The 12,467-nt window shown below is 36.0% G+C and overlaps 1 protein-coding gene across 1 annotated transcript in view; it reads right to left on the reverse strand.

Moving 5' to 3' along the window:
- LOC149807252 (VWFA and cache domain-containing protein 1-like) overlaps positions 1–12,467 on the reverse strand; it is a 133,919-nt gene that overhangs the window by 23,941 nt on the left and 97,511 nt on the right. Inside the window, exons 16-20 of the mRNA XM_089964066.1 lie at positions 9,053–9,139; positions 6,561–6,703; positions 6,083–6,180; positions 1,008–1,091; positions 46–156 (exon numbers count right to left, since the gene is read on the reverse strand). Coding sequence (XP_089820192.1) covers positions 46–156; positions 1,008–1,091; positions 6,083–6,180; positions 6,561–6,703; positions 9,053–9,139 — 523 coding nt within the window. The remainder of the gene's footprint in view (positions 1–45; positions 157–1,007; positions 1,092–6,082; positions 6,181–6,560; positions 6,704–9,052; positions 9,140–12,467) is intronic.

The following is a 12,467-nucleotide window of genomic DNA, read 5'->3' on the forward strand; positions in this document are numbered from 1 at the left end:
AATATTTTATTCTAATGCCATACAGAACAGTATACATTTACTTACTTTCCCTCAAACACTGTGTGACTGATTGTTACGATGTAGCCAGCACCTCCAACATCCAAGTAAGGGGCTGTCAATGTCACATGACCAGGAAACTCCATGGCTCTCTTATACCTAAAGACAGTATAGGTAATTAAAGTATAGGTAAAATACTCAATACAGAAAAGGTATTACAGTTTAGGTAAAATAATACAGAATCAGTAATTACAAATTTGGTAAAATACTCAATACAGAAAAGGTCATTAAAAATTTGGTATAATATTCAATATAGAATAGGTCATTACAAAAATTCTGAAAATTACTCAATACAGAATAGGTCATTACAAATTTGGAAAAGTACTCATACAGAATAGGTAATTACGAATTTAGCAAAAAACTCAATACAGAATAGATAATTACAATTTAAGTAAAATACTCAATACAGAATATATATCAATAAGTTTATGGAAATTACTTTGGGAACCTTTGTCGGGTAAAACTAAAATTTATTTATAAACTTGTCCTCTATGTCAACTTTTGCATTAAGATCACTCTTTTTGCTTTATCTTTGTCCTAATCAATTAAGAAAGCTCTTTGAGTTAAGAATATCACCCCCACCCAGTTACATTATATACTTAAATATTTTTGGACTTGGGTATTTGCATCTAATCAGTGACTGTAAAAGTTTTCACCATATCTACATTTTCTTTATTTCACTGGTTGTTTGTAACTCTAAAATGCTTACTGAAATGTTTGCATAATTAGGATTTGTAGTTATCTATATCAAAAAAGAAACAAATATTTAGCTAATTTTGATCAATAGTCTGTGCTCAAATTTATTTTATTAACTGTAATACTTTATTATTTCCTTCTAATGGCTTTGTTGATAACTTAAATGGAGTACAAGATTGGCAAAGCTTTGTCCAACACAAATAAGATGATTTGGTTACAGAGGATTAACGTCTGCTAAAACAATGTGTACATACCAGGGTCTTTCTAGTGGATCATATGTTTTGTCCAGCAAGGTGCCAGGGAACATCCGGAATACTCCGCTAGGAGTGGCTACATACCTGAAAGATTGTAGTGAATGAACAGATGTACATTCCATAAATAAATAAAAGCACAGCTTATCTAGGGTCATAAACAATAGTATATAACTGTAGTATGAAATCAATCAGGACAATTCAAGAAAGCTTCTTTAACCAAGTGTACCAAATTAAAAACTGTATAACAAGAAAACATGAGGCATAAGTGAGTCTTACATCCCTCCTCTGTAAACATCTACCTATTAGCCAAATGAAAGGGCTGTCGGACAAGAAATCTAGGATAGTATGATACTTTCTGACATTTAATGGTTTTTAAATATTTCAGTAATTGTAGCCACATTGGATGGTGGATCAGCATCATTTGTGTAAACATGAAAAACTTTATCCCATGATACATTCTGTCAATGTCTGAAGTCTAATTTCTGGGGATAATCAATTAAAGGCTTTTCTTATGTTAGAAATAGGAGCAGTTTTGTATAAGGCCCAAGAAAATATGTTTCCAATTGCACTGGATCTGGAATTAGAGTAGACAGGTCATTTTCTTTTTCATTTTAACATTATATTTTTTTTAAAAATTTACTTTTTTTACCATGGGGAAAAATGTACAAGGGCAGGAAGACTGGAAATATATATACATTTTCTGCCTAATGGCCAAACCCCATTCAGTGTGTTGTGGAAAGTTATTTCAAGGTTTTTGGCATTATTTGTCTAGAACTGAAAGGCCTTCATGCCTGGATGCTTTCTACCAAATTTAGTGAATGTATGTATATGTAAGGGCTTAACAGCACATCAGCACTATGTTGGTCACATAGTGCTGATTTCAAGTTAAACTGCCAAAAACTTGTATGAAGATAAACTCTTCCAAAAATATGCAAATATGTAGTCCTAAAAGACAAAAGATCAAAATTAATCATGTTAAATTCATTCAAAAGGTATATCAACTAACAGATAATGGTATATCAAATAAAAGAAAATGGTATATCAAATAACAAATAATGGTAACAAAAAATACCAAAGCTTTCAAATTTCTGCAGCAGATTTTAGCACAAGTTGTTTGAAGGTTTTCTAGTTTTCTAAATTGCAGTCCTACCTGATGGCAGATTGGCATCCTTTTGTACAAACTTGGTCTTCATAAAAATGCTTTGTTTTCTTTTCCTTTTTGAATTACCTTCGAAATATTTTTCTGGACTCATTGTTAACAATTTATAAGTTCCAAAAACTACCAGGTTACGGCACAGCTACTACATGAAGACATAAATTATGTGTATGTGTGTGTGTGGGTATATATATTCATTCATAAAATCTATGAATTGTTTGCTGACAAATGAGTCTGCAACATATCAGTGAACATTTTAGACTCATACCACTATTCTCAGTCTCTTGAGTTACTGTTGGTTTAAGGGTTCTTTCGGCAATGTGCACAGAATAGTTTGAATTAAAACCTATGTTTGTAGAATAACATTACCCTATGTGCTCTCACCATTTTGAATTTCATGTTTGATATGGCTGTTACTAAATACCAGTAAGTGTCAAAATTGAATACAATTGGGTTCTGGAAAGATCTGCATGCCACAAAATTGCAATATCAGGGGGGCCCCGAGTGGCCGAGTGGTCTAAAGTGCTCTCCGTTACGGATCACTGCCATCTCACCTCTGTCTGCGTGGGTTCAAGTCTAGGATTCGGCCAATGTGGGTATGTGAGAAAGCTTGCCAGTAGCTTCTCGTGGGTTGGTGGTTCTTCCTGGTGTTTTCCCAGGTTCTTCCTCCACCATTAATACTGGCCACCATGTATAGCCTATCATGTGCTGAAAAATGGCATTAAACCCCACAACATGCAATATCAGACTAACACACAGCCCATCAGTATCAACACAGAATTAAGGATCTGATTTATTGGACTACCATATACATAGTGTAGGGTTATAGGTGTGTGTGTGTGTGATTTGGATTTTTAACATAGCACTATGGTGTCTGCAGGGTGGCAGTTTATAGTGATGTCTAGCACTGGGGCATCATGCTGCAAACATGTAGCATGATGTCCCACCCAGTCATATTATCCTGACACCAGACTGACCAGTCCTAACACTGAGTGCCAAGCGAGGCAGCTGTTAATACCATTTTAAAAAGACTTTGGTATGACTTGGCTGGATATGAAATCCACGACCTCCCACATCCGAGGCAGACGCTCTAACCACTATGCCACCAGAGCGGTTGTGTAGGGTTATATAGTTTTGTATCACAACATAATATCCAACTTGGATAAATTGTGTGAGAAAAGAAATTACAATTGCACTGAACTTTCGATTGACTGTATTTTAATTAGGCTTGGTATTCTTCCTTATCTCCCTCGACGACTCACGCAAAATGGGGTCCACAAACACAGACCGCACTAAAAGTGAGGCGCGAGTTACCAAAGGACCTCCAAAAATTGAAAAAATCGCTTTGACATCGAGTAAACCATGTGGGGGGAGCAGCATTAGGGAACTGGGCTGTTTATTGACTAAATCCTCATTTTACAATCATGTCAATAATAATGTTTAATAATGCGCTTTTTCTAATGAAGTTGTTCATTATTCTGTTTAAATAACATTTATTTTGAAAATGTCCAACATATGAAACATTGTTCTAACTGGTTTCAACAACCATCATGTGTATGCGAACAAATCTGTGTATTACGTCACTGCTGTTTGTTTTCTTGACGAGTCTGGTTCCCGTAGTGGTGTTTAATATTATCCTGCCAAATCGGGAGTCCACAGAGCAGGGAACTAGACTAACTGTTGATACACCATCAAACAAGATTCCTTTTTTCCCCAAAAAACATGCGACATTTATTTCGTGAGACAATCATCTATGTCGAAACTCAATTTTTGTATTGCTCAATCAGTACAATATTGATGTCGTGAATTAATTAAATGGAATTAATAATGAAACTTCTTATCATCCTTGAGGATATCTCTAAGTGCCAGTTAAAGAATTCTCTGAAACTCGCTTGCCCACAATGGTCCATATCTGTGAAATCAAGCTCTTATTTTACAAAGTATTCATTTCGCTTGGTTGCCTTCTTATCTTTGATCACAGTTATGAAAGAGTCGGTTAATTTAAGGTAGTTTTATGTTGCATACACAATAACATTTATAAGTGTTCGATTCATCAAATGAAGTGAGTTCACCCGACATACGACCAGGGCCGCTAGATTTTAAGTTCATAGGATTTTGGTGCCTTATAACTTTTCTTTTATTCCACCTCCTTTATTTGATTCAAAAGACATAATTTACAAGACAAAGAAGGCCAGCTTTTAATTCAGTGCAACAATACAACAAATACTTCCAGAAGTCAGTTATAAAAACAGGTTCGGCACTTAAATTGGTTCTCAGAGAAACACTCGCAGACATAGCTGTTACAGTAGATTGACGCACTTTACATTTAATTACAAGAGGACACATTGCATTTATGATGATTACACTTAAAAGGAACTAAAAGATAGAACTAGAACACAAATTTCAATTGATAAAAAATATTTAATTTGTATTTATTTATTAAAGTACTGCCTCCAATCAGCGTAAGACACATTTTCATTGATCACAATTTCCTTACATATCGTTAATTGCAGTGTACTAGGAATGTCGTTTGGGGAAAAAAATGTAACAAAATTGTATGACCTATTTTTAAATTTGATATTTCAAAGTGTTGAATAAAATTTCTAGGTTCTATCTACCGTTTTTGACGATAAAACGAGCAAAACATCAAAGTTTCCGTTACCAATTTTGATTGTGATTTTCTTCAAGTTCAACAAATAGGGATCAATTTTTAGAGTATTTTCTGGTCTAGGAAATGGGAGCCACACCTGACCCCGCATTATAAGCTGGTTTGCAAGTTATTGAGGTAGCGGTGTACTGCTGAAGAGAGGGTAGACCAGCATGCCATTGACTTTTGTCCATTCAGCATGTACATTGGACTCGTATTTAACACCATTTTTGGGCTCAAAATCTCCCACTAGTGTCTCTATTAACATTTTCCCAACTCTAAATATCTGATATAATTCATAACTTTAAAAGACAATGTCATCAACTCTATCATCAGCCAGTATCAGCTGAACTAAATTTTCATCTGAATATGAAATAAGTTGAGACTCAGCCATTTTGGTGTTCTAGGTAACCCATATTTTAAACATGCATTTGTAAAACTTCCTTCATGCAAGTTTCAAACTGCAAAAGAATGCTTGTTCCAGCGCCCAATGTGCCAATCAAATTTTTTTTAACAATTATTCATACGAACCCAAAGAACCCAGATATTTGAACAGTTGCCTACCTGAAAAGAGACAGATGTTGCTAAAAGCATTACAATATCTCTACTAGTGGCATGACATGTCACGACAAACACTTTACGGGTCAATGATTAATTAAAAGTTGTATACTGTGCAGAGTAAATTTTTATATGTGGACTTTAAACTGATTTATGGAAGTTCTCACATGCCACTACTCTCCAAGTGCATGAATTTGTACAAATTTGTGCGAGTCATACACCCTAGCAGTGTCCACTGGCTTGCTGAGACATTGTTTAAAGGTATTTCTATTTTTTGTAATGGCAGCCGATGGATTGGCATCAACTGTACAAGCTTGAAATGTCTACATTCCAGGATATTTTCAGTCTAATCTGGTCCTATTCTGTTCTGGTTTTTAAGAAGATATTTAAAAGTTTTTTGACTTCTAACAAAGATAACCATATCTGACTGCCTCTTGGTACTATCATTTGCATCAACTTGAAAATTCTTCATGCCAGTATGCTTTCTGTCCATTTAGCAGTTTTGGGGGGGAAAAGTCATTCAAAGATTTTTCTGCTCTTTGCAATGGTTGCGATATCTGTCAGTGAAATGGCATCATCTGCATGACCTTGAAAGGCCTTCAAACCATGATGCACACTGCTAGGCATGGTCGAAAATGGTCCAGTAGATACCAAGATGAATAGTGTAGACCTTCTCTTCCTGAAAGCAAACACATCAAGCCCCAAAGTTCTTACCTGCGCACAATATAGTCATTCAGATGACCAGCTCTAAACCGTCGTGACCAGTCACTGGTTATTCTAAAAGTGGCAGCTACGTCATTTCGAACATTGTCCTGGAATAAATTATCAGCATCAATATAGTGTTCCTTCTAAACTGAGAAAAAGTAAAAATCAATCTGAGGCTGGTCTCCTAACATATTAAAACTCTCTAACAAAGAGAAGCAGACAACGATCTGTGATGATATTATGGATTAAAAAAATGGAAACTCTCAGACAATGAGGAAAATTAAGACAAAGATGACGCAAGTACAATGACAATGATGATGCCAGGCTGAAAAGTGAACCTAGTTTTGATCAACTGCTGTCTGACAGCAAGGCAACAGGACAAAATTAAATCATCATTTGCATGTATTATAGCAGTATCATAAAGGCTGAGAGAAATAACTTCTCAATTAATGTTACAGATGCAGAGTTTCCTACTGTAAGGGTTTACCTTAAAACCTGGGTTAGAAATAAGAAGTGTATCATCTTTGAGATAAGCCATATAGATCTGCACCATTCTCTTTGTTTCCTCCTGACTCAGGTAGGCAAATGGATTGTTGAAGCTGTTTGCAGATAGAAATATTGTACTGGTATCTGTAAGTAAACAAGGAAACTGGAATGTAACATGAATTATATTTTTAACAGAGCAGGCCAACAGAAACAAAAGTCCCTTAAAGCGACTGATGGTCTACTGTCCAAAAAGAATTTCCAGGAATCCAACATAAGACCATTTTTTCTTTTTAACCTGCTGAGTGTTGGAAACCAGTCTGATATTTCTTAGCCATAACACGGTTATAAAACTGGCTATTGTGGTGGCCATATTTGAACATAGGTTCTGCACAATTTTTATTTAAGACAAACTATACATCATAAAAAGTCTTTTGATAAAAACCATACAACAGGACCCTCCATTCAGGAGTAGCAACAAGAAGATTTGCAAGATGATTATCTAATTGGATTAACGTAGTTTTACTAATGATTAACTAAATACTGTAAGCAGTCTTTTTGGTGAAAACCACATACTGATATGGCCATCCATTCTGGAGTAGCAATAACAAGCTTTTCAAGATGGCTACCATGGTGGACAAACTGATTGTCAGATTGGTATTATTTTCATTTAGTCCAGATACTATAAAAGTCTTCTGGTTAAAACCGTATGTCAATATGACCTTTCATTTATAAGTTGTAGCAATATCAAGATTTTCAAGATAGCCACACTTGATGTCAGATTGACACTATATTCATTTAGAACCACTAGATATAAAAAAAATTCTTTTAGAGAAAACCCAATGTTGTTACAATAATCCAACCACATGAACAATGATAGGGTTTTCAAGATGGCCACCATGTCAATATGACTTTCTGTTCCAGAGGAGTTGCAATTACAAAATGTTCAAGATGGATGCTTTGCTGGGCATAATGGATATCATGATTGGCACCATTTTCATTTACCAGACTTCACAAGAAATTGGGTGAAAACCCTATGGAGATTTGACCATTGACCTAGCAGGAGCAGACATGATTTTGGTCTTCCATTAAAAAAGTGAAGAAAATTTGCAGGGGGATTTGGGGGTCCTCCCTCAATGGCATCTCAAGGGATGCCCCTCTGATGTGGAGTCCAGATGACCAAAAGTCCCAAGCCAAAAAATACCTTGTACACTCATACAAAACTGGTCCTGACTGACCTTATTGTCATAATATATTGCAAAACTGTTACTTCATTCCCCAAAATACCTTTCCTTGTCACATCAACTTGTTCTTGAATATTAGCGCCAAAATTATTACATCTGAATATCAGTGTTCTCACAATAATTCAGTGATGATAAAATTTTTACATTTGTGCAGCAAATTATATGCATCAGTTTCCTCTTTTCATATAAAATCTGTAAAATGAAACAATATACAAATAATCACTTAAATTCACTGTTGATACTGATATGACAGTCTTGATCTTTATACAACCTTGACAAATATTTATTTTGCTTTCCTTTTTGTCACCACTGACCTTTTTGGCTCAGTATTAATCTTTTCCTTTTTTTCTAAACAGGTGTTTTTTCTTCTTTCAAACACCTCCTTGAGTTGGCTGCAATTTGTGCTTCAATTTCTCTGTATGCAACTTCTTTTGGAGGTGCTGGCTGCTGCTCCAAACTCTAACAACTGTGATTAGTTTAATAAAATCTTTCTTGCAAAGATCACAAAATGCCAGTCTTCTGGTATTCAATTTTCTAATGAAAAGACCAATACATTTCCATCACCTATCCGCTTGAGCCATTCCCATTTTAACACATTTTTAAAACTTTTATCCAAACATTTTGTCTCCTGTTCTCACTGAAAAACTTGAGATGCCATGACTTGCAGGCATGCATATTTCTTTCCATTTCCATTATTTTACGTTACACAAAGATTCATCGAATGAGTAGAAACTTTTGACCAATCAGAATATTCCTTAAAATGATTGTGTATTACATATTATAAGGAACAAATACTGTACAAAGACTGTTGCTGAATTGCTGAATCAGACTGGATGGATCATTGTTTAAATATGGATCAGAGATGATATAAAAAAACTGACTACATATCAACAATCCAATTTTCTCGTGAGGAGAAAAGTGAAATTCCAAACAGCGAAAAATCATGCCTTGAGGAGTAATGATAATAAGATTTTCAATATTTTGTTTCCTCATAGCAATCAATGATGAAAAGTTGTGACAGCATTCAATTACTACTTCAAATCAAACTAGGCATTTAGGATAAATATTGTCAATTCTTAAGCTTATGAGTGAAATAATTACTATTTTAATAGGTCTTTGGAAATATATAGCATGGGGAATATGCAATGAAACAAATTCAGTACTCATTTTTCATACTTGAAAGAGTTATGAGCTCAAACTTTTCTTAATTTTTAAAAAATGTGCTTACAAGAATTTATCATTCTTTTCTTACCCAATGTAGCAAGCTGTTTAAAATGAAGACACAGTGAATTTGTAGGCAGTAGATCTATTCTGTGGTATAAAAGTTCTGAGTTGCCAGCTGAAAACATAAAAGAACAGTATATGAGAACATTACAAAAGCAAAATAAAAGAACAAGGATCAGCAAACTTATGAAACACACTCAGCATGCATGAGTTGGAAGGTGAATGCCCACAACCCTCCTACCTGACTAACAGTGCTTTCATGGCTCAAGCTTCTGGGTCCAGAACCTGAAAGACACAGGTGGGTAACTTGTGATTCTGCCTTTCCTAAAAAAGACCAATCACTGGATGCCCCAAAAGTGAGCAGATCCATAGAAAGACTGACTGATGGAGAGCCTGTTTTGTATGGATGTCTTTCTAGATAGAGTGTCAGCTAGGACACCGAGTCTGCTGTGAATGTGCCTGATTTGTACACTGATATGAAATTGGTTACAAAAACAGAGAAATTGTCCCCTTGCTTGAGGAGGTAAGTTACCATTACAGAGTTGTCCGTAATAATTAGGACTGTCTTTCCTGTTAATTGATTCATTCAGAACTGAAAAGTGTTGAAAAAGGACTTCAATTAGAGAAGGTTGAAGTGGAGAGACTGATCCTCTTGCTCTACTATACCAATGACTGTAGTGAAGTCTGGAAACATGTGGACACCCTATTGTATGAACTGGCATAGGTGCACACAATCATTTCCACATGGGGGTTCTCCTGAGGAATCCACCATCATGAGCCAAAATAAGATGCACCACTGATATAGGAATGATTATAAATTGTGCCCAATGACTTTCTGATCAAGGGGATTGAATAAGGGCACCAATGGGACAGCATGGTCATCTTTAAGGGGTGCATAACAGGACAGCATTTTGAAGCCTAACGTGGAATTGTTTTGAAATAAGTTTTGAAGTGGCATGAAATATTTTCTTTATAAAACTGTGGCAAAGAACCAGTGCTTAATGTTTATCCATAGCTGGGAGGATAGTTTTGTTTTGTACCAGTGCACTGAAAACACTGCTGGAATTTGGCTTTTTGAAAAGAAAGTCTTAGAATTCCCCAGGTCACAAATTCTTCCTGACAGATGGTCATTAATTTCCCAAAGTTAAACCAAATGGGAAGCAGCCTGCATGATGGATTTTTTTCCTCCTCGTCAATATCTATTGACACTTTAACTTTAGTTGTGAACAGCTATATGGGGTGGAGGGCATTCTGAAGCAGACAAAAAACTCTATGTTTCTTCCACTGCAGCCTTGAAACTAAACTCAAGTCTATTCTGTTGTTGATCTGAGCAAAGCTGTCATGTAGAAGGTTCATCACACTGTGTGCATCATCCTGTTCTGGTTTGGCAAGAATATCTGGATAAACCATACTCTGTGTCCAAAGTGACACAATGCCAATATCTCTGTACAAGTCACAATCCCTTTCTTGCAGATAAGCTGTAATCATATGGTAAGCTGGGTCAGCTGGATGAATGTGTCATGCTGGAACATCCACTTGGTTTCCAGGAGTATGGTAGGCAAGGTTGCCAGCCGTATGTAATATCTGGATAAACCATACTTGGTGTCCAAAGTGACACAATGCCAGTATCTCTGTACAAGTCACAATCCCTCCCTTGCAGATAAGCTGTAATCATATTGTAAGCTGGTTTGGCTTGATGAACATGTCATGCTGGAACATCCACCTGGTTTCCGGGAGTATGGTAGGCATGGTTGCCAGCCATATGTAAGATGGTTCATCTGTCACTGATACCGGTAGCACCAGGTGCATGCCTGGACTGACAGATTTTTCTCTAAAATCCCTGTCATAATATGGATATGGTGCTGAAGGTGCAGTGAGAAGGATGGATCTGTCATTAAGATCCCTGATGCTAATCATGGCTGGCATGATTGATGTATGAATAACATCCCCAAACTGGGACGCATGGGTTGTCTGGATGCTTGGACATGTTGGGGGGTAGGGTTGCTTGTGCCCACATAGCTGCCTAAATTTGTATCAATGAGTCAGGTTAACCTGTATTTATAAGTGATGGAAACAACAGTAAAATATGGCCTGATTGTAATAACTGCATCATCGTCTCCAGAACCTGATGAAGGTAGTAGTTTACGAAATGTCAATGTTTTGTTCCAATGAAGTATCCATAGCTGATGGTCATAAACATCACACATTAGATTGGGGGGGGGGGGTTGACCCCAGCTGCATCCCTCACAAGGCTCACCACAGATGCTGACATTAAATGAATACTAAGAATATCAATGTTATCTTTGCAAAATTTATTTCTTTTGTTTCTCCCTTTGTTTTTTGTAGAACTACAGTCCAAACTTCTTCCAACCACACAGCACACACACTGCTTGGAAGAGATTACATACATTCTGTACATACTAGATGAGACGTTTATCTTCCCTTGCCTTAAATTTCTCTAATTTTATGCACTTGGTTGACCTTTCATACTGAAATAACATTGTGTTTACTGATATTGTGTTGTACACATGACCAAAATAGACAAAATTTGTAAAAAATGTAGAAACAATGCAGACAACCGCTAGATGAATGATTCTTACACACAATAAATCCAAATTCCAAGGTGGCTGGCTAAATTTTTCACTTACACTGGCATGGATTAATGTGGAGATATCTGTACTAAGTTGACAGTACAGAAGTAAAGCTAACAGTGGAGTCTCCAGAGAGTGGCAAGGGGAGGTAATGAACAAGAGTTATTGCCCTTTGTCGATATTTGGTAAACAGAAGAAAAAAAAGACAAGTTGATGTCTTTTCAGTTGGGCTGGATTCAGGAGGTAGCAGGTTTATAATCTAATGTTAATGTTATCTGGGAAAGTATTTGAATGAGAAATAAATTCTTGGATCTGTAACCAAATATACGTACCAGAACAGACACTACTTGCATGAATTAGAAAGTTAAAAAGATTTTTCTTCAAATAAAAATGATCAGTTCTCGAAGCATTTTTATGAAGATACTTCATCTTGAAGATAAATAACACCATTTAAAGTATTGACATTTTGCTTTTGTATCACTGCCTGCAATATAATGAATAATGAAGCATGTTATAGTCAAATGTTTATGATCTGACTTTACTATGACTCGGCCATATCCGAGAACAAGACCATCTCCCAATTTTTGAAAATTATGTCATGTTGGCCCTCTGGTCATTTCATTACAGAAATATGGTATTACATTTTATGTTTTTAAAGTTCAATATTTTCCATGCTGGTAATTGGGTTAAGCTGACGTGAACTTTTTCATGTCATTCCCTCTCTTTTCTCTTGACAGGTAGCCAATGTGCTGATCTAAATTTTCATATGAGGCAGGGAAAGCTGACTGTTATTTGCTGTCATTTGATACAAGTGATAAATATTCTAATATTGGCCCTCTTAAAAAGAAAGCA

The sequence above is a fragment of the Sinohyriopsis cumingii genome, chromosome 1 (genome assembly GCF_028554795.1).
Source record: "Sinohyriopsis cumingii isolate HCF-2022 chromosome 1, ASM2855479v2, whole genome shotgun sequence".
In the NCBI taxonomy this organism is placed as follows: Eukaryota; Metazoa; Mollusca; class Bivalvia; order Unionida; family Unionidae; genus Sinohyriopsis; species Sinohyriopsis cumingii.